Source organism: Labeo rohita, chromosome 7 (genome assembly GCF_022985175.1).
Source record: "Labeo rohita strain BAU-BD-2019 chromosome 7, IGBB_LRoh.1.0, whole genome shotgun sequence".
Lineage (NCBI taxonomy): Eukaryota > Metazoa > Chordata > Actinopteri > Cypriniformes > Cyprinidae > Labeo > Labeo rohita.
In genome coordinates, this window is record NC_066875.1 from 23,432,662 (window position 1) to 23,454,708 (window position 22,047).

At 38.2% G+C, this 22,047-nt stretch overlaps 1 protein-coding gene across 1 annotated transcript in view; it reads left to right on the forward strand.

The window, feature by feature from the left end:
* itfg1 (integrin alpha FG-GAP repeat containing 1) overlaps nt 1-22,047 on the forward strand; it is a 167,234-nt gene that overhangs the window by 70,638 nt on the left and 74,549 nt on the right. Inside the window, exon 10 of the mRNA XM_051114140.1 lies at nt 12,166-12,317. Within this exon, the coding sequence (XP_050970097.1) occupies nt 12,166-12,317 (152 nt within the window). The remainder of the gene's footprint in view (nt 1-12,165; nt 12,318-22,047) is intronic.

The following is a 22,047-nucleotide window of genomic DNA, read 5'->3' on the forward strand; positions in this document are numbered from 1 at the left end:
GTTAAAACATTATTTGTATTCTTTTGTATGCCACAGAAGAAAATAAGTCAAGTCATACAGGTTTGGAACAACATGAAGGGAATTAATGATGAAAGAATTTTAAATTTTGGGTAAACTATCCCTTTAACACACTACTGTTCAGAAGTGTAGTTTATGTTTATATATACATGTCACGTCGTGGTGTGCGGGGAGTGAGGAGTAATGATGAGGAGGTCCAGAACATGCACATTTATTAAACGATCCACAAAAGGAACAGGAACGAACAGGTACAGCAGGGATTCCACACGCACGCAAAAGACTCGGAGACAATACAGACTTTGAAAGACAAAACAAAGTGACTTACAAGAACCGACAACCAAACAGTGAACACAACCAAACTTATATACACAGACTAATCAGACGAAGACAGGTGTAATCGATTAAACAGTGACGTAATAATTAAAGACAGAACAGGAAAGACCAAATAAGGGCATACATGGGGAAAAACCACAAAACAGTCCACAGGGGTGTGACTATATATATATATATATATATATATATATATATATATAAATATATAAATATAAATATATAAATATATGTATGTATATATATATATATATATATATATATATATATATATATATATCTATATATATATATATATAACAGTGTGTCTGATTGGTCCAGATGCTACATTTGTGTCCCTTTAATGCATTGCAACACCAGCTAGATGGCTTATCAACAAAGCTTTGTCCACTGCAAGCTATATATACTATGTATGTATGCTCTCATGAAGTGTCAAAATGGTGCTAAAGACACTTTTCAACCACCAACCCCCAACCTGGCAGATCCTTGCTGCAGCTCTCATTATTTACAAATTAATCACTGCCTGCAGGTGACCTTCAGTTCTGGGCACTCTCACAGGTGCACGTGTCTAGTCTTTTCTCTTCAGACGTAAACAGTGCATGCTGTAATAACAGCCTGTACCCTTCCCACCTTTTCTGCCACCAACACCTCTGATCTGACACGCCCGTCTCCTGATTCTTGTACCACATTTCATTACAAATTGTGCTTCTCTCCTCTAGGGAGGCTAATGAAGAGGCCGTCTGTTGTAGATTCTGTTTCACACGCAGGGAGGAATGGCATGCGTTCCCCGTAATGCGACTAGCGATGAAGCTTTCGCTCTTCCTTTTTTTTCTCCCGGAGTGTCATAAAGATGGCAGTTCATTAGACGTCGCACTTTCATATCATCTGTCAGTGGCACCTATTGATGTAATGGCACCTCGTCTGGTGTCTTCCCGCCGGCGAGCTCTGATTTTAATTTCTTGGCCTAATGAAGCGTCGCAGCTGGGATGTGGGAGTGGTGGAAAGCGTAGCTCGGCTAAAACAGGGACTTTTTGCGCTTTAGTAAACAAAGCCACAGGGATGGAGTCTTGGCAATGCGAACGTGATGATGTCTCTCCGAGTGATATGAGGGAGGGAGGAAAATGGGCCATTTGTATTCTGCGCACAGCATCTGCTCTATCTAAGATGTCCCATTACTTTTGCTAAGGAAAGACTATCATGGCTTTCTGCATTAAAGAGATCATTCTCTCGCTCTTCCCGTCTCTGTCGCTTTGGCAACACCGATATAACCTGATTCGCTGACATTTTGGCTGCTCGGTCGACTGTGTTTGCAGGGCTCACGCCATCTTTTATACAAATGAGACACTTCCAATGATGTAAGTGGCTCATAACATGATAAACTGTCACGTGTCGTGAACAAGCAGAGTAATAACCTATAAAGCTGAAGTAATCGCTGGTGCCGAGGTATCCCATCATCCTTAGTGTCTAGACGCTCGTGACTTTCCGGTGGCACTAATGCAGGTCTCTCCCATCTGTGTTCAGCCAATAAACATCTTAAAGCAGGAAGCCAAATGAGAAATTAGCGTGTTTTCTATGGTAGTTGGTTAATTACAGAGTGTCTCATTATCCTGGATGACACTGATTAGCTTCCGTCTCATTTCTGTTTGATTGGACTTAAGGTGTGTGTGTGTGTGAGTGTGTGTGTGAGTGTGTGTGAGTGTGTGTGCACTCCAGTTCGGGTTGATTGGGTTAATCAGTGGAGCAGTGGATAGCTGGATAGGAGGCTAATTCTAGCAGAGAGCTACCCCTCTCTTCTCTGTGATCAGCAACAGGCCCGTCCCACCACACATACATCACAAATTACCCATTCTCCAGGCTTTCTAATCGCTCCTCTCATCCATCACAAACACTCCAGGATGCCAGTTGTAGTTTTACACATCCAAAAGCATCTCTTTCTACAACTCATGCCACATGTTCACCTGGTCGGTCTCAACGAACTGTCAGGTGGACTTTCCCCACAAACAGGATGATAAATGTGCAGAGTCTTTGTTAGAAAGGCCTGACTGATTCTCAGATGAGCTCTCACATCCTTTTAAACAATGAGCGGCGTGCACGGGCTCTCTAGGCACCTGCCAGAGGAGTAGCCCAAACCCTCCCTGACCTGTCAGAAAGACCAGGTCTGTGGGAAAATACTCTCTCGGTTGTATGACGGCTTAAAGTTTAATCTGTTTACTAGCCTTGAATTATTGACTTTAAACCTGTTCGCTTTTCTCCAAAGGCTGCTGATAAGCAGGACATTTTGCCAGTCACATCCAGCCTGGATTATTCCTGCATGAATTCTGCACGGTGCCTTTTACATTCCTCTCTGCGTGACCCTGCCGGCCTCTTCCGCATCTCCGTCAGCATTAGAGTTGAGGGATGCCAGCGCGTGTAGCGTAATAATGTGTGCTAGGCTCTTTGTGCAATGGTACAGGTCGACATCGCCAGGCTGGTTTGCCGCCAACAGCCTTCATTGGCCAGCAGCTAATGCCGCCAACACCTATTCTCAACAGCAGCTGGTTCAGGTTATTTTTAAACTTTGGAAGGATGTCTTCAATGTACATCAAACCTGCTCATATTCAGATTTATCGTCTACATGCCAAGTTTGGCACATGCAAGCAGTTCTCGCTGTCATCGTAAAGCAGGACGTGTCTCACCATCTAATGCTCAGTACCTTTGCTGGCTGTCTTTCATGTTTGCTATTTTTCTTTCTTTCCCTTAACCTTCTAAAGGCCTGTTCACACTACAACGAATGTTCACTGTAAAAATTCGGTGTGATAAACATTTTGAACCAACGGCTGTTATTCCGTCTGTTTGGACCGACACAAGCATTTGCATGCTGTCAATGCAACTGATTCTTTTACAGTGAGGTGTTGTAATCTCTTTTCCATCAAACTGCGAATGAGGCTGGCTAACCAATAAGATTTGCATGCACAGAAGCCATGCTGTTATATAAAACTGTGACTTGGAGGCACTCACGAATAGACCATTTTGCGACAGTAAATAGCAGTGGATCCATATAGCTCTGTTGACTCTGTACTGTTGTATTTGATGTTATTTGATTAAACAGTACCAAAAAATCAGAATGGCTTTTTGAAAGATTGTGTATACTGTAAATACTTCATTTCATCTCCCTGATAAGTAGGTGTCTGAAATTGAAAGTTGCGCAGCGCTAATGTGTACTTTGGTAAATACTTTGGTATTTGTGGTTTTCTCTAAGTGCCACCTGCTGTCAAAGACAGTTCATTTTTAAAGGGAAACCCAGGTATTAAGACTTGTATGTCTTAATATAACGTAAATTATGTCTCTTACTGAAATATGTAGTAGACAACCCATGAAAGTTACATTAATTCAAAAATCCACATCGTTTTATACATATTTTGGACTATGGGGGGCCATTATGACGTGAAATGGTGGCACTCTGTGAGCTACTGGCACTGCCTGTTGTTATTTTTACTGCAACACAACTCAGAAAATAAACTACCGATGACCACAGCTATTGACAGAGCTTACAGGTGGCATTGGATATACAGTTGGGGGAAAATTATTTGATCCCCTGCTGATTTTGTATGTATGCCCACTGGCAAAGAAATGATCAGTCTATCATTGTAATGGTAGGTTTATTTTAACAGTGAGAGACATAATAACAACAAAATGCAGAAAAACGCATTTCAAAAAAGTTGATTTGCATTTTAATGAGTGAAATATATATTTGATCCCCCTATCAATCAGCAAGATTTCTGGCTCCCAGGTGTCTTTTATAAAGGTGCTGAGCTGAGATTAGAGGCGCTCTCTTAAAGGGAGTGCTCCTGATCTCAGCTTGTTACCTGTATAAAAGACCCCTGTTCACAGAAGCAGTTGGTGCGATTATTCGCAAATGGAAGAAACAAGAAATAATTGACAGTCTCCCTCGGTCTGAGGCTCCATGCAAGATCTCACCTCGTGGAGTTTCAATGATCATGAGAACTGTGAGGAATCAGCCCAGAACTACACCTGATCTTGTTAGTGATCTCAAGGCAGCAGGGACCATAGTCACCAAAAAGACTAATTGGTAACACACTACACCGTGAAGGACTGAAATCCTGCAGCACCCGCAAGGTCCCCCTCCTCAAGAAAGCACATGTACAGGCCTGTCTGAAGTTTGCCAGTGAACAGCTGAATGATTCAGTGGAGAACTGGGTGAAAGTGTTGTGGTCAGATGAGACCAAAATCAAGCTCTTTGGCATCAACTCAACTCGCCATGTTTGGAGGTGGAGGAATGCTGCCTATGACCCCAAGAACACCATCTCCACCGTCAAACATGGACGTGAAAACATTATCGGCATGACAATGACCCAAAACACATGGCCAAGGCAACAAGAAGTGGCTCAAGAAGAAGCACATTAAGGTCCTGGAGGGGCCTAGCCAGTCTCCAGACCTTAATCACATAGAAAATCTGTGGAGGGAGCTGAAGGTTCGAGTTGCCAAATGTCAGCCTTGAAACCTTAATGACTTGGAGAGGATCTGCAAAGAGGAGTGGGACAAAATCCTGAGATGTGTGCAAACCTGATGGCCAGCTACAAGAAACATCTGACCTCTGATTGCCAACAAGGGTTTTGCCACCAAATACTAAGTCATTTTTTGCGATTGGGTCAGATACTTTCACTCATTAAAATGCAAATCAATTTATAACATTTTTGAAATGTGTTTTTCTGGATTTTTTTTTTTTTTTTTTTTTTTTTTTGCTGTTGTTGTTGTTGTTGTTCTGTCTCTCACTGTTCAAATAAACCTACCATTAAAATTATAGAAGATCATTTCTTTGTCAGTGGTCAAACGTACAAAATCAGCAGGGGATCAAAATACACTCTGAGAAACTCCTTCAGCGGCTTTAGCATCCTGACATGCATCATCATGTTTACATCCTGCCAGGATGGCATCTAGCATTTCTTGTCTCTGCCATTTGTAAGCTCTTTCAGTAGCTGTGGTCTACTAAAAGCCTTAAAGGCATCAGAGCTAAAGTGGAGAGAACAAAATCGCTGGTCTTTAGTAAGTTTTATTCATCCACAGGCATCTTTATATTCTTTTCTCCTCTTCTTACCACTAGGAAAAGCAGTGAAGACTTACATCGCTTCTCTTGTTACCCTTCGACTGAAAATTACAACCAAAAGCCACACAATGTGGCATTGAATCTGTAGTTTATTTTCCTAGTTGTGTATTTTGAATTGTGTTGCAATAAATATAGCAACAGGTAGCGCCAGTAGCACACCAAATGCAAACATTTGATATAATCAAAATAATGGCGCCCCCATAGTCTGAAATGTGTATAAAACGAAGTGGATTTTTTAAGTAATGTAAATCTGTTACAGGTTTCCTACTACATATTTCAGTTTTATGTTATATTAAGCCATACAAGTCTTAATACCCAGGGTTCCCTTTAAATTTGAAGGTTTGAGAACACATGTTCAGATTAGTGATCTCAAACATGCATGAGTTTGACTATAGCTATCAGCTAGAAGGACTTGATAGACCCATTCTGTGTTCACCGCAATGTCAGCCCGCAGCCTTGAGATTTCCATCTACCCTCCCTAATAAATCAATAAGACTTAGCATTAACCAGCAGTCAGCACTGATATAAGTCAATTTACACAAGCGGACACGGAGTGATGGAAGCCGATTGTAGATGGCCACAAGGGCAATGACTGTTTGCATAATCATTACTATGTTGAATGAAAAGAGTCTTCAGTTCAGAGGAATTCAGCTGAGAGTTAAGGCCATTCTGTGTGAGTGGCTTCTTGAAAGAAAGAAATAGTTGTTTTTGTATGTGAAGCATTACTGTAGTAGAATGTGAGTAAAGTTCTCTGGGAAATCTCACACACAACCAAAAACAGAACTGAAAGTGTGCATGCATTTTATAGTGTCTCAACACATACCAGCATGTACATCCACTCAGAGTCTTATAAGGATCGTTTGTTTTATTTCAGCTGGTATTGAGGTTCTCAGCAATAATGGTCCTAGTTTAAAAATTGTTTGCCAAGCATGTTCAATTTAAAACCCTGTCAGTGTTTCCACTTAGTTATGATGAGCCATCAGTAAGTGTGCCCATAAGCTGTCATAACATCTCATAACCTGTTTTAACAGCCCATCAGTCAGACCTGCTTACTTAGGACCTGTGGTGGGGGTTGAGGTCTGGCTCAGCATTCTTATGCGAGGGAAGCGCTCCAGGAGCTTAAGAACGTTCATTAACTGAGCGAGTGAAAGAATGAAAGAAAGCAAGAAAGAAAACAGGAGAGAGAGGGGGGAAAATGAAAGTGAACATACAGTATGTCTGATGTTTCTATTAGGGGTCGACCGATATGTGTTTTTCAGGGTCGATACCAATTATTACAGATCAAGTAGACCGATAACTGATTTTTTGCACCAATATACACTACTGTTAAGTTTGGGATCAGTAAGATTTTTATTTTATTTCTCTCTCTCTCTCTGTCTTATGCTAATCCAGGCTGCATTTATTGGATCAAAAATACAGGAAAAAAAAATAGTAAAATTGTGAAATGTTATTGCAATATAAAATTCAGTTTTTTCTGTTTTAATGTACTTTTTATTTTAAATAAATGCTGTTCTTTTAAAGTTTTTATTCATCAAAGAATCCTGAATGATTTCTAAGGGATCATGTGACACTGACGACTGGAGTAATGATGCTGGAAATTCAGCATTGCATCACAGAAATAATATATTAAAATTATATAAAAATATATTATATATTTAGAAATATTATATTTTAAAGTATTTTAAAATAGAAAACCATTATTTTAAATTCCAATGACATTTCACAATATTACTATTTTTTTCCTGTATTTTTGATCAAATAAATGCAGCCTCGATGAGCATAAGAGACTTCTGTGAAAAACACTAAAATCCCAAACTTTTGTGTATGTCTGATGTAAAATGAAGATTGTCCAAATTAAGATCAAGGGCTCTGACAAAAACTCTTTAAATGCTTTAAAATTATTCTGTCGGCAGATCAGATTTTAAAAAAATGACGAATACTGATAACCATAAAAATGCTCAGTATCGGCACCGATAATCGGCCAGTGTCTATCTTGGTTGTCATTCATCCAGGTCATCATAGAATTTTCTTCATCTGAGGATGTTTTCGTAGTCGACAATTATGAACATTGTGACATTATGTAACTCTCAGATGTTTTTTTTGTGTGTGTGAGTGAGTTGCCACTCTACACTCAATCACAATATAGCATTTGACTTTTGTTCTAACAAAGCTGTTGTTATATGGCTAATGTTTAGTGATTTAAATGTTGAGTGTTGTTACGTCTAATCAGGGTTTACAATTTATCAGATTTGCTGAACAATGACTCATTACTAACAGTTGACCCGGGAAAAACATTGTATTATTGCTACTCGATGTTATTTGTTTCCCTTTCCCTCATCTGGGACAATTGGGTTGGCATCAAGGGCATAGCCTTACAGTGGTTTAGTTCTTATCTTAAGATAAGAACTTTTTCTGTAGATTTGAGCAAGTTCTTCTCATCTTCAGCCCCTATTGTTAGTTGTGTTCCTCAGGGGTCTATATTGAGTCCTCTTTTTTTAATCTTCCTCTTGGAAGTATTATTGGGCAACATTATATTACTTTTTGGCTTCTTTGCTGATAACACTAAGCTATATTTGCCTTCGAAAACTGTTGACTCTATCCAGTCTTCTCTGGACTGCTTCGAGGACAGTCTTGGTTATCAAATAACTGTCTCCAGCTCAATAATGACAAAACTGAAATAATTATTTTGGTCCCCTGAAATCTAGATGTTAATAAGCTTGGTAATCATATTCCTTCAATTTCACTTCAGGTAAGAAATTTGGATGTCTTTCTTGAACTTTGAGTCAAACACATTAACTCAGTTGTTAAGAATATTTTTTATGAGCTACAAATCATTTCTAAATTATAATTAGGGGTGTCAGTCAATTAAAATTATTAATCTGATTATATGATGTTTCGATTAATTATTCTAATTAGTCGCAAAATAAATTTGACTGAAAATACCCACAAAAGATCATTTAAAGCTATTTTGTGTTAAATAAAAGTATCAAGTAGACATTACAAATTGTGGCTTTAGAAATAAATATTTTAGTTGAGTCAACATAGAAACTGTTTGAGAAACAGTACTTTTTGTTCATACAATGAAAGTCACTGGTAACCAAAACTTTGTTACTAACAGTCCTCAAAATACCTTCTTTTATGTTCCACAAAAGAAAGGTTTAAAACGACATGAGGGTGAGTGAAAGGGAAAGGAAAGGAAAGGAAAGCAAAGGAAAGGAAAGGAAAGGAAAGGAAAGGCAAAGTATAGTGACCCATACTCAGAATTTGTGCTCTGCATTTAACCCATCCAAGTGCGCACACACACAGTAGTGAACACACACGGAGCAGTGGGCAGCCAAATTGCTATCGCTGCGGTGCCCGGGAAGCAGTTGGGGGTTTGGTGCCTTGCTCAAGGGACCTTTTTTTGGGGGGTCAACTATCCCTTTAATGTTTTTATTTGTTGTTGTTATTATTATTATTATTATTATTATTATTTTAAAGGAGAAGTCCACTTCCAGAACAACAATTTACAAATAATGTACTCCCCCTCCCCCCCTTTCATCCAAGGTGTTCATGTCTTTCTGTCTTCAGTCGTAAAGAAATTATGGCTTTTGAGAAAAGCATTTTAGGATTTTTCTCCATATAGTGGACTTCATTAGTGCCCCGAATTTGAACTTCCAAAATGCAGTTTAAATGCAGCTTCAAAGGACTCTAAACGATCCCAGCCAAGGAAAAAGGGTCTTATCTAGCGAAACAATGTCATTTTTTCCGAAAAACAAAAATTTGTTTACTTTTTAAGAACAAAAGCTCACGTAGCACAGGCTCTGGGAACGCCCGTCCACGATGCTACGAATTAGTAATGGGACGTTCTTGAACGATTCTTTCATTTTGAACGAAACTTTAATGTGACTCGGGAAGAATGAGTCGTCTCGGGGGAGTGATTCGTTCAGTCGTGCATGCGCAACATCCTATTAGGTTCTGTACTGGAATTAGTTCACCTGTTTCGAGTCTGTTTTTTGAGTCGTGCGTTCAACTTATGGGGCTGTCACATGATGAACGAACGACTCAAACCTTGTCAGATATGAGGTGAGGTGAGTTAATCATAGACTAAAGACCCAGGTAAACATTGAATTAATCTTTTCTGTTTCTTATAGCATTATAGTTTTGTCTTGTTTGTAGTGTGATCAGTGTTTGTGTAAGAAGTAGATGTGTTAGGGAAGTAATGGGGCACTAATGAAGTCCATTATATGGAGAAAAATCCTGAAATGCTTTCCTCAAAAACCATAATTTCTTCACGACTGAAGACAGAAAGACATGAACATCTTGGCAAGGGGGTGAGTAAATTATTTGTGAATTGTTGTACTGGAAGTGGAGTTCTCCTTTAATGAAATGATACTCTAAATAAGAAACTAAATCTGCCAGCAGGTGGCGGTAAATGTCTTTATGAGTCATTCATTTATTCATTCAGTTCAATCACACAGCTGATTCATTCAGGAATAAAGTATCAGGAATGGGTCTCTTTATGAATGGGCTTATGAATCATTGATTCACACGATTCGTTCAAAACGCGGATTCATTCAGAAACTAAACATCGCTGTGTTGCTCAGAGACACGCAACGATTCTGCTATGGCTTCAAAGGTAGTATGTTCTCTGCAAAATTGAGCAAAAACATATAATATTATGTTTAAAATATAACACATCAACATCTTATTTACTGAACTGTTGTATAAAATCACATTTAAGCTTGTGATAGATCGGGACAAAATCAGCACTCGTGTCATATTGCTCTTGCTGCCCATGTGATATGTGATATATATAGAAATATGAGACAAAACACATACAGTGGCATTTTTTGCACCAGTATCTTGAATTTTAGGGCATAACTGCATTTATGGAGTTGTTGCCCTGCATCATATGTGTCAACAGTCAACTATAGGAAATGTAAGATGACATACAGGTCTGCGGGCGGGGCCAGTGCATTAACTGCGTTAAAATATTTTAATTGCATTATTTTTTTCATAACTAATTAATTGAGTTTTTATTTCAGATGTTTCAGAATGCTGCTGCCAGGCTGTTAACATCAGCTAAAAAAGATGATCATATCCCTTCATTGGCTTCCGGTTTATTTTAGGATCCAGTTTAAGATGTTGTTTGTTTTTAAAGCCCTTAATGATCAAGCCCTATCGTACATTAAAGATCTTATCCTCCCTTTCTCATCTAGCACATGTTTAAGATCTTCTGATAAAGCACTTAAGCATATCTCACAATCTTGTCTAAAATAATAGGCTGATGCAGCTTTTTTTGGTCGCTGGCCCTACAGCCTATGGAATCACCTACCTTGTACCTTGGAAGTTAGTTATTATTGAAAGTTAGTTATTATTTTAGCTCTACTCTAATGCCTTAAAGATTAGTTACAGTGTTATGTGTCTAATTTTTGAAGGTTCACAGTTATTGTGACTAATTGAAAGCTAGATTTTGTGATCTCTGGCAGTTGTCTGAGTATATGTTGCTAATTTTTTGAACATTATATATTGTTACGTCTCTAATGTTGAAAGATTATAGTAATGTCTCTAACTGTTTAACAGTTAGTGTTCTATCTACAAGCGAGTGGTTTACAGGTTAGTTATTGTTATGTGTTTGACAGTCAGTAGTACATTTCTAGCAGTCTTAAGGTTAGTGTCTAATTTTTTTGAAGGTTAATGATGTTTTCTGATGGTGTAAAGGTTAGTTATCACACCTTTAATTGTTTGGCTATTGTGATGCTTTCAACTGTTTGTTTTTGTTTTATCTTCTCAAACTGAACAGCATACAAGTATTTTAAACCACAGTTTAACAGAAATAGTTTTAGATAACCTGTCAAACGCTTAGTGGGAAATGATGCTGCAATGTAAACAAACATTGCAGGACTCTCACATTTACTCATAATGAGGCGACTAGGCCTACAGTGCACACCATGACTCATGGGTTTGACTTCTATTTTCCTTTTCGGCAGAGAGGAGACTAACATCTGTTAGTTCTTGCTTTAGAAATATTAACAATATGAGCTTTAGACATATTTTGTTCAAATGCAAAATAGTTTGTACAAATAAACACACTCTCTCTTTGCCTGATCCGTCTTCAGCATTGCTGATTCTGGTTGAGTACCGAGGGTCAGGAGAAAATCTCATTAGCAGCCATTACAGAATGCTCTGCCTTCCTTCTCCTGCATTCTCTGTTTACCACTTTGTGTCCATCTCCCCCTCCTCTGCATATCTCTAGCGATCTCTGTCTCTCTCCCTCCCTCCTGTTTCTGTGCCTCTATCCCCATGGATGCAGACATGCAGAGATGCACCTGGCTCTCTGTTTTACATTTATGAGTGAGTAAAGCCTGTAGCATCTGCGCCTGTGCCTCCCCCACACACGTGCAAATGACCGAGCCCAGAGAGCAAGAGGACCATAATGCTGCACTGCCTGGTGTGAAGCTTTGCTTTGGCAACGTTCAGTCCAGTTTTTTTAATTTTTTGGCGAGGTTGTTCACATGACCTGTTAAATGTGGCTCATATCAGACACTGGTTTAAACAATTCCAAACTTTGGAATTCAAGTCTTATGCTTTAGTGTTGTGAATATAGTGTTGTGAACTGTGTTGTGAATGTAGTTACCTTTTGAAGAATTATATTGCTTTTCCTTTTAGGTTAGCAGTGATCTCTTATACTGTATGTCATGTAACTGAATTGTCTTCCTGTGCTGTTCCAGTGGGTGCCGGTGCTGACGGACTTCAGGAGAAAGGACTCTGTGTGGGGATTTGTGCCCTTTGTAGACAGTCACCCCATCACCCTGCATTTAGGAGACTACAACCTGGATGGTTTTCCCGATGCCCTCGTCATCCTCCATAACACAAGTGCTAGGTAAGTCACCATCAGTGCAGAGTAGCCAAAATCTGTATTCAAGAACAAATAATGTTGTTTGTTTATATCAGTAATTACTCAAGAAGAGAGCAACCAGTAAAATAGCTGGTCAGATAATGAGTACTGTTTATGCAGGATCTGGTCAAAGTTCAGAATACAACACTGGAGATGATATAGTATAGTATATGAATGGAGACATATGAGACTGTGAACTATTTGTATACACATCCTGGGTTTTTGATGTAGAACTACATTCATATCTTACTAAAATCACTAGATTTGCATATCATCTTTAGATACAGTTGATGTCAAAAGTTTGCATCCCCCTTAAAAAAAAAAATCATTAAAAATGTTAATATGCAACTATTACAACTGCATATACAATTTTTACAGAAGGTTCAAACTCTCACTGATACTCCAGAAGGAAACACGATGCATTAAGAGCCGGGGGTGAAAGCTTTTTGAATTTGAAGATCAGGGTAAATTTAACTTATTTTGTCTTCTGGGGAACATGTAAGTATATTCTATAGCCTCTGAAGGGCAGTACTAAATAAGTATAATAAGAAGAAAAAAATACACATGACATCTCCTTTCCCTTAATGCATGTTTTTTCCTTCTGAAGCATCAGGAAGTTTTTGAACCTTCTGTAATAGTTGCGTATGAGTCCCTCAGTTGTCCTCAGTGTGAAAAGACGGATCTCAAAATCATACAGTCATTGAGGGTTCAAATACACAAAAATGCTGGAAACCAAAGAATTTGTGGGACATGGAGGATTTTTCTGAAGAACAGCAGGCAGTTTAACTGTTCAGGACAAACAAGGGACTCATGAACGACTATCACTGAACCAAAAACACAGCTGTGGATAAGGCAGGTAAGAACACAGTATTAAGAATCAAGGGGATGTAAACTTTTGAACCAGGTCATTTTCATAAATTCATCTATTAATTTCTCTTGTGGACTATATGTAAAACATCTTTTATGTGAAATATCTTATTCAGGTCAGTATTAAGTAAACAATAACATGCATTTTGTATAATCCCTCTTACTTTAGTAAAATAATTAACATTTTTAATAATTGTGAAAGGGGGATGCAAACTTTTAAATACTTTCCTTGAATAGAGGACCTACTCTTAAGAAGTTTTTTTTTCTTCATGTAAGTTACTTAAGGAAAATTGTAATTGTAGTACTTGAGTACTTGTAGAGCATTATGACCAGCCTCTCCAGCGACTTCTGTGCTAACAAGTGAGTTGCTGAGTCTCTTTTCAGCAAAATTTATAGCAAGATTTTTTTTTTTAATCAATATTGAATCGTAAACAAAGGGACCATGTTTTGACTCTTTAAAGTGAAAACTCACATCACCATGAAACTTTTAGATTAAATTTAAACCAAGCAAGTAGTGCTTAAACATTTTTTTGCAAACATACAAGAGTTGTACTTTCTGAGAAACAAACCAGGGCTAAAACCCAACCTTTATTACTTTTCCTTTTATCCAAATGGGATCTTTTTGATACTGCCACAGTAGCTGTTTTTGAAAGCACTGCAGCACTTTTTCCTTCTCTTTTTTTTCTCCTTGAAAGAATTTAAACCTTAAGTTGGTGGATTTCTTGGATTATCCTGATGAAGCAAGAATTTGAGAAACGTTCTGCACTTTCAGGACGTTTTATGTTTTTCTTCTCCACTTACAATATTGCTCAAGGTACATGATCTTATTCCACCCTGTTTCTAACCATGCTGCATTCACAATTGGCTTATGTTTGTGACATCAATTTCTGAATAGTTTTTGCAGCTTTCTGTAAATGGACTACAGAGATAATTTGCATGTATTAGAGTATGTTTGTCATGCTTTTTTTTTTTTTTTTTTAAATCCAGTTTTCTATGATATTTTCCCATTGTGCACCTTAAAATAGCATTTTTTACATCATACATCACACTTTATTCACTGTGATGTTAACAGTGAATAAATGGTAGGGTAAAGATTGGCTGAGTTTTGGATAATAGGGATGTGCATCTCCATAACTGAGGCCAATGTGATATGCATTTTGATGCATAGTCAGTCATACGATACATTACGTACTGTAAACACACACAGTTTCGCCCAATCTCATGTTAATCTTGAGTACCTATAGAGTAGTATTTATCCTTCATGTCTCCAAAAAATCTTTAGTTTTAGACCAAAATCTTTAGTTTATTATTTATTAGGGCTGTCACCTAATAGTGGACTTAAAAATCCACAGTAAGTGGTGAAGCCGCGCAGTCCATGACGGACAGATCATTAACGGCTGGTCTATGTGGTAATACAGTACATCCAGCAGGACATCCATGTGCTCACCTATCATTCATCAACCTCAAATATGGCTTTTCCTCTGGAAGATGCTTGTAGCAACTTTACATGGCAGCTCAATCAAAACCTAGAAAAACAGATGGAGGCGCCAGTTCAGTTGCTTGCTCTTAAAATACACCATAATTTTTGGTCATACAGATGAAAGTAATACATCTTTCGAATCTGTAAAGACTCTACAGTATGTTTATTTGTGTACACTCCCAATAACAACTAAACATTGCACTTTTTTAAAATAAAGCAACCAGGATGCGCTTTCTGCCGTCTCGGTCTCTGTGAACTTGAGCGCGAAGCTTCAAAACTCTGTGTACGCTTGCCTTACAGACATGAAAAAATATTTCTATAGGGAAAATGTCTACTTTCAACCAATTCAATGAAAAAACAAATATTCTCACATTATGTCATCCGTATGAAACATGCATACAGGCGCATCACTACTGCGGAGATGGCGAGTCAGTGTTATCAACTTCATCTCTTAAGCCGAAAACAAAGAAAGCACTTGTTTATCAATAAATTATTAAAACGTTAATGCACTCTTCTTGCTGTTTTTCCATGAGGCATTCATAATCATTATATCTGCTGGTGCACTGTGGCAAGCTTTTTTGCGTGCTTGAGCGCTTATTAGGCTATGTAGGCAATAAAGGCTCATTATTATGATTTATATGGTTTATTCATAAAAAAGTGACTAATAGTAGACTAATGCTTAAAATTAAGGACTACTAGTCAACCAGAAAAATCTTATGTCGAGGGCAGCCCTAATATTTATAAAAGAAAGATACAGCTTTATGATTCTCTCTGAAAAAAGCAGAGCTCCTGGAAGCGTGCCATGAGCGAAGCTAGAGTCATGAGTACAGAAATACAGAAATTTGATGCAGTTTCACTTAGTGCCTGCAGTTCCGAATCATGACCGGGATCTTTTATCGCTTTATCACTCTATTTTTCAGTATCAAACAATGTGTGTTTCTAAAACATTCACCACCAAAATTACGGGGACAGTCAAACACAGTTGCGAAACTCTGTTGCTGCCCCAGAAAAACAAACTGCATCCACTGTTGACGTAACACTGGATTCTTTGGGAAGCTGAACAAGGTTATCTTTCCCTAACCATGTGCCTTTAATGGCATTGTAGAATGTGTTATTCATTTTCTGTGCCTTTCTGAATACAGATTCACTATTTGGGCACATCCCTAGTACAGATAATTAGCTTTTACTTCTTTGGTTTATCGTTATTATTTAGTGGAAGATGCAGCTGTACCTCGGCCATGTTTATCTATATTCTATGCCTCTTTCTCCAAAGTGTTGTGATAAGTCATATTCACGTAGCAGCAGTGGTGGTGAGAGAACGCGCTTGAGAAACAGTTTAGAGAGGAGGAATCAGTCTGTTTTTATTATTCAATTTAACTTTTATGCCAGTGCACTGATGCAAATTGTTGAGTCTTACCATCCCTACTGGATAAGTGTTGCCATCAACAAAAGTGAGAGAGCAGGTGCCTGTAAAGAGAGCCAGAAGCTTGTCGTCGGTTTTCAATCTGGCCTGACCTGAGTGAGAACAGGCAGGCCTGAAAGAACAGCAGGAAGGGCATGGATGGATTAACAGCTCTCTGATTGAGATAAGATACTAGAGGCTCTAGCCTCCAGGTGACTATGAGAGATGCTCCAGATGCTTTTAAAAAACAAAGACGACTTCACATCATCCTGAAGGGCAGGAGACTTGTGTCCAGACTCACAAGTCACATTAGCCACATGCATAAAATCCTAGAAAATGCTTTTGTTTTTATGAACTGCTTATTTTTGGTCTGTGGTCTTCATGATTAATACATTAGGTCGACCTAATCTTTAAGTCAGTTGAGGCTTAACCTTCTCGTGTCATAAGGCTTTAGTGCTGCTATAGTCTCCTCTAATCACCCCACAACCAATCTCATCATCTGCACTTCCACAGTAATCATGCAACATGCATCCAGAGACCTCAGAGATACACCAGAGTATGTTCAAATCGGCCTATTGTCATTACATTTGCCTTTAATGGCTAAGATGCCAAGGAGAGTGATTTGATTCTCATCAGCCAGGAGCTGGATGTTAAAACCTCCTTTCTTCACAGATGGACACTTTCTTATCTCACACCAATCTGTGCTTGGATCACTCTAAACACTATCATGAACCTTCTTGTTAAAGATCACAGCATCTTTATATGAATCTTTGGTCTTTTTGTGGTTTACCTAAGCTTTAGTTTTTTCTTTTCCTCTTTCCTCTTTCCTTATTTTTTTTTTTTGCACTCTTTGTGGTGCTCTTTCAGATTTTTGCTGTTCAAATGAGTAAAGCTTATTCCGTAACTTTAATTCCATTTGTTTACAGGTTGAATCTGAATTTTGAGCAGAGAACAAATCAATATCTTTGAATAATATAAAAAAGACAGCATTTAGTGAACAAATACAGGTTTTTGTGTTGAATATAACCGCTTAGTGGTGGATGTCTAAAGGGGGCTGTATTCATATGTTCATGAGGTCAGAAGCATGCTGGTTTCCACCGAACGAATGGGCATTTTGCTTGTTTAGAAATGAGTGACGGATTTAGATGCAAGTAATGTTGTGCCAGTTTCTTTCTTGGGTTTTTTTCTTCCCCAAATGCTTTCAAACGGCCTCCAGCCCATTTTGTCAGCAAAGGTTGTCATGGTTTCTGAGGTGATAGAGTGTGTTGGAGTTGCTGAGTGTTTTTTTTTTTTTTTTTTTTTTTTGAGCAAGCAAGCTAGTGGGTGGGTGAGACAGTATACCCTACCAGCCAGAGACATTTTCAAAGTCAAAAACATTTAAAATTGAAATGAGAGCTTCACACTGATTTTAAATTAGCCGTACGTAGTCTTCAGCAGATATGGCGAGTGTAAATGTATATACTGATCTAAATGTTTGTAAACCATCAGTGGAATAAAACGTGTTTGCGTTCAATTCTGTTTCATCTTATTGGCTCTTCAAGGGTTCTTCATCTCTCCATCCTCTTCAGCTTCAACTGGATCGTAAGCCTCTCTCTCCACTCTCATCAGACTTCTGACACTTAGTCTCTCTAGTTTTTCTCTGTCTATGTCATATCCTCTCTAAGCAATATATGATAAAGAGATGTCATTGGCAGATGAGGTATAGGTGTAGATGCTATTTTTAAATTCTGTTGTGCCCTACTAATCTGAATGTTTCCGATTTAGTCTAAATATTTAATACTGAGTTTAGCAGTTGAATCAAGGGAGTGTTAAAGTGATAGTTCACCCAAAAATGAAAATTCTGTCATTATTTACCTGCCCTAATTCCAAACCTGTAAGACATTCATTCAACCACTGATGTCACATGTTTTTGTCTATGCATGATCAGAAAGCTCTCAGATGTCATTAAAATTATTAGGGCCCAAGCACAATGGAGCGATGGTTCTTCTTCTGCAAAATGAATCTAATTTTTGAAGGCCTAAGCATTCTCAAATACATAAAACTTTGCACACACCAGAAGTGGTGAAAATTTACATCTGATATTAGTTTCAGAAGTGGGTGTGGCAAAATGGCTTAATAGCTCCACCTATAAAATTTCAGCTATGTTTTACATACATGAACGAAATTTAGTAGTCACATGTAATACACCAATTCCTACAAAAAAGTCCCCTGGTATGAAGTCCAAAACCCAACAGGAAGTCATTTTAAATTTTCTTTGCAAGTTTTGTGCCATTCTTGGCATTTCAGGCATTTTTTAAACAAACTCCTCTTAGATATTTAAACAGATCAACAACAAATTTGGTCAGTGTAATCTAAAGCCCTTTGTGACTTTAAATTGATAAAACACATGCCCATGACCATATAGCGCCACCTGCTGGCAACAGGAAGTGGCATGATTTACACTCAAACGAACTCCTCGTAGAGATTTAATGACATCAACATTATATTTGGTCAGTGTAGTCTAAAGGCCTTTGCGATGTTAAATTGTCAAGATCTCGAGTTTTTGTTAAAGGGCATGTCTGTGGTGGCCTGACAAAGTTCGATCTACATGCCAACATCCAGTTATAGTCATAGCGCCACCACCTGATAGCAGGAGGTTTGGCACATATAAATGACTATATACCACTTTAAATGCATATTGCCCGCCGTTCACTGTTTTCCTAAAGCCAACGGGTGGCGGGGAGCCCGGACGAGAGGGCCCTTTAAACGCTGCTTGCAGCTTTAATCTTAATTTGTGTTCTGAAGAAGAATGAAGGTCTTACAGGTTTGGAACGACATGAGGGGGGAGTAATTAATGACAGAATTTTCATTTTTGGATGAACAATTCCTTTAATTCTGAAAGTTGCAGTTTTTTCAAGACCAGTTTGTTTGTGTGGTTGAATAGCATCCAAGATGTGTTTTCTTTTTTGCAAAACTACCAGTGGCATTTTATGTCTTATTCACCATAGCACAGTCTTTAAAAGATTGTTCACCCAAAAATGAAAATTGTCATCGTTTACTCATCCTCATGTCATTCCAAAAATTTTCTTCTGTGGAACAAAAAGGCAATAAAAATGGCATTTTTTTTTTTCAAGAATTGTTTTTGTCTGTAAAATTGAAGTCAGTGGAACACACCGATTTTTGTACGAATTAAAAAGAAATCACTAAAAATGTTTTTTCCACAGAAGAAAGTAAGTCATAGCAGTTTGCAACGACACGTGGTTGGATAAAATATGACAGAATTTTCATTTTGGGGTGAACTTTTCTTTAAAATCCAGTTTTGCGAGGATTGTTTTCTGAGTGAAACAGAGTTTAAAAAAGAGATTTTTTTTTCATATTTTGTCCATCAGGAATTGACTTGATTGTGGAAATTAGACTTGGTTGACGTCAGCAGAACAGATGAATCATCCACATTAAGAGAATAAACCTACTGAGAAAGTAAATGGCGGTCAATTTGGATCAATTTTGACCTCAAATTGCGGACACAAAAGGGCTTTTTAGTCCTGAAGTTCTCATCACATCATTCACATCTGTCCCATGTTCTTGAAACAGAGAGCAGTATTTAGGCTGTTAGATGCCTCCATCTAAAGCACATGGTTCTGTGTGGATGTACCACTTACTTATTGCTGGAGTGGTAGTATTTCTAAGCAGAAGTCAGGCCTCGGTCCATCACTGACCATGTGAGTCCAGCCCACGTGCTGATACTGATGTGGAGGAGCTCTGTGTGTTTTGTATCTCTGACACACACATAGCCATTTTATCCTTCACTATATATATATATATATAGTGATCGTTTTGTGTCACTGTGTGTGTCACTTTCTGAGAAAATGACTGTGGGCAAGGAAAAGCTGAGTACAGTGTCTTTTTCACCTGAAACAATGTCAACATTGTGAGATTTTGAAATTGCTTTACAGCTTTATAAAACACTGATCTCTCTCTTTCTCCACTTTGAAACTAGATACACACCAGAGACAGTGTAAGAAAGACACAGACTACTCATAGAATAATGATGGGAGAAATCATGCAACTCAATATGGCAGATGTTAGAATGGAGGTCTTGTGGTTTAGTTAGAATATCCCAACACCTTTTTGATTGATTTTGATTTCCTTCAAGCAAATGTGTGTATTAACTGGACCAACAAGGACAGGAAAATTGTTTTTTTGTTTATTTTTAAGTGTGACGTCATTTTAAAGAAGACAACGGATGCTCATTTTCCATAAGTTGGTATGAAAATGAGCATCCGTATGAAATGTCTGCAACATACTTTGGTTAAAAATCCTCAATGGTCCTTTTTACCTTGTCAAAAACAGCTCTGTTCACAGCGACCTGTTTCGGTGCAAACCGGGCTCTTTAAATGATAGTGAGCTACTGCTCACTCCACCTTTCTCTTCCAGTGTTTTGTGTATTTTATGGCACATTACCATCAAAAACAAAACTAATTCACTGTGTCCTCAATGGCTCTGATGTCAGGAGAGAAAGAAGACTCTAATGTTCACTTTTACATCCAACTACAAAACACCTGCATTGCTTACAAGACATTGTTGTCGCTACAGCTGCTCGAGTGTGGAGAAAATGGCAGACAGCCGCAGCGTACAGCTGGCTGAGGGCGGAAATATGCTAATACGGGACAGTCTGTCAGCAGTCGTGGGCGGGACTTGAGCAGTATGACATCATACTGCTCAGAAAATCAACACGGCATGATAATTAAGACTGTTTAGGTTTTTTGTGGATTAAAAAAAAAAGTATGAATGGAATTTTATCATTGTAGGGTGGTTGTGTCCCCACACTGCTAAGACATATTTATATGCAAACATCATGTAACTGTGAATTTTGCATCCAATGTCCCCTTTAAGAAGCAGACTACTTTATATTATTATATTGTTGCTGAGAAGTTCTAGAAGTCAGTAATATTGCAATTTCATGATTCTCAATTATACCACTGCTAAATAGTTTGTTACTGAAAACACTGCTTAACTTTTTAGCAGTTTATTTATTGACGAGCTGAATATAAGTCCAAATATTTCTCATTTATTTGCTTATTTTTTCCCCTTGAAAAACACAAAAAAATTCAGTAATAAAATAAGGAACAAAAAAAATAAAACCCATATAACAAAGAGTGCTTTGAAGTTTTTCGGTATCTAACTGTATTAAAGGAGAAGTCCACTTTTTGAGCAAAGCATTTCAGGATTTTTCTCCATATAATAGACTTCATTGGTTCCCCCGATTTTGAACTTCCAAAATGCAGTTTAAATACAGCTTCAAATGGCTTTAAACGATCCCAGCCAAGGAAGAAGGGTGTTATCTAGTGAAACGATCTATCTTTTTTTTTGGAAAATAAAAATTTGTATACTTTAAGCACAAAAGCTTGTGTATCGCTAGCTCTGGGATGCGCGTCCACAACGCTACGTACAATTGAATCATGTCGAAAGGTCACGCAGAACGTAGGCCATACTACAGACCCAGTGTTTACAAAGCGAAGGCGCAAAGAGTAAGGAAGTGCAAGTAAGTCAAACGCTGTTTACAAACAAAAAGGTACAACGATGTCGGACGATTCTGAAGATGTTGGAGAAAATGAGATGGCGTTTTTCACCATACTCTACCTTTTTGAGCCGGAGTACACAGACGATGAACTTAGACATGATTTGTAGCGTGGTGGACGTGCATCCCAGAGCTTGTGCTACACAAGTTTTTGTGCTTAAAAAGTGAACAAATTTGTATTTTCCGGAAAAAAAATGACAGATCGTTTTGCTAGATAAGACCTTTCTTTCTCAGCTGGGATCCTTTAGAGCCCTTTGAAGCTGCATTTAAACTACATTTTGGACGTTCAAAATCTGGGCACCAGTGAAGTCCATTATATGGAGAAAAATCCTGAAATGCTTTCCTCAAAAACCATATTTTCTTTACAGCTGAAGACAGAAAGACATGAACATCTCTACTTATTCAGTCC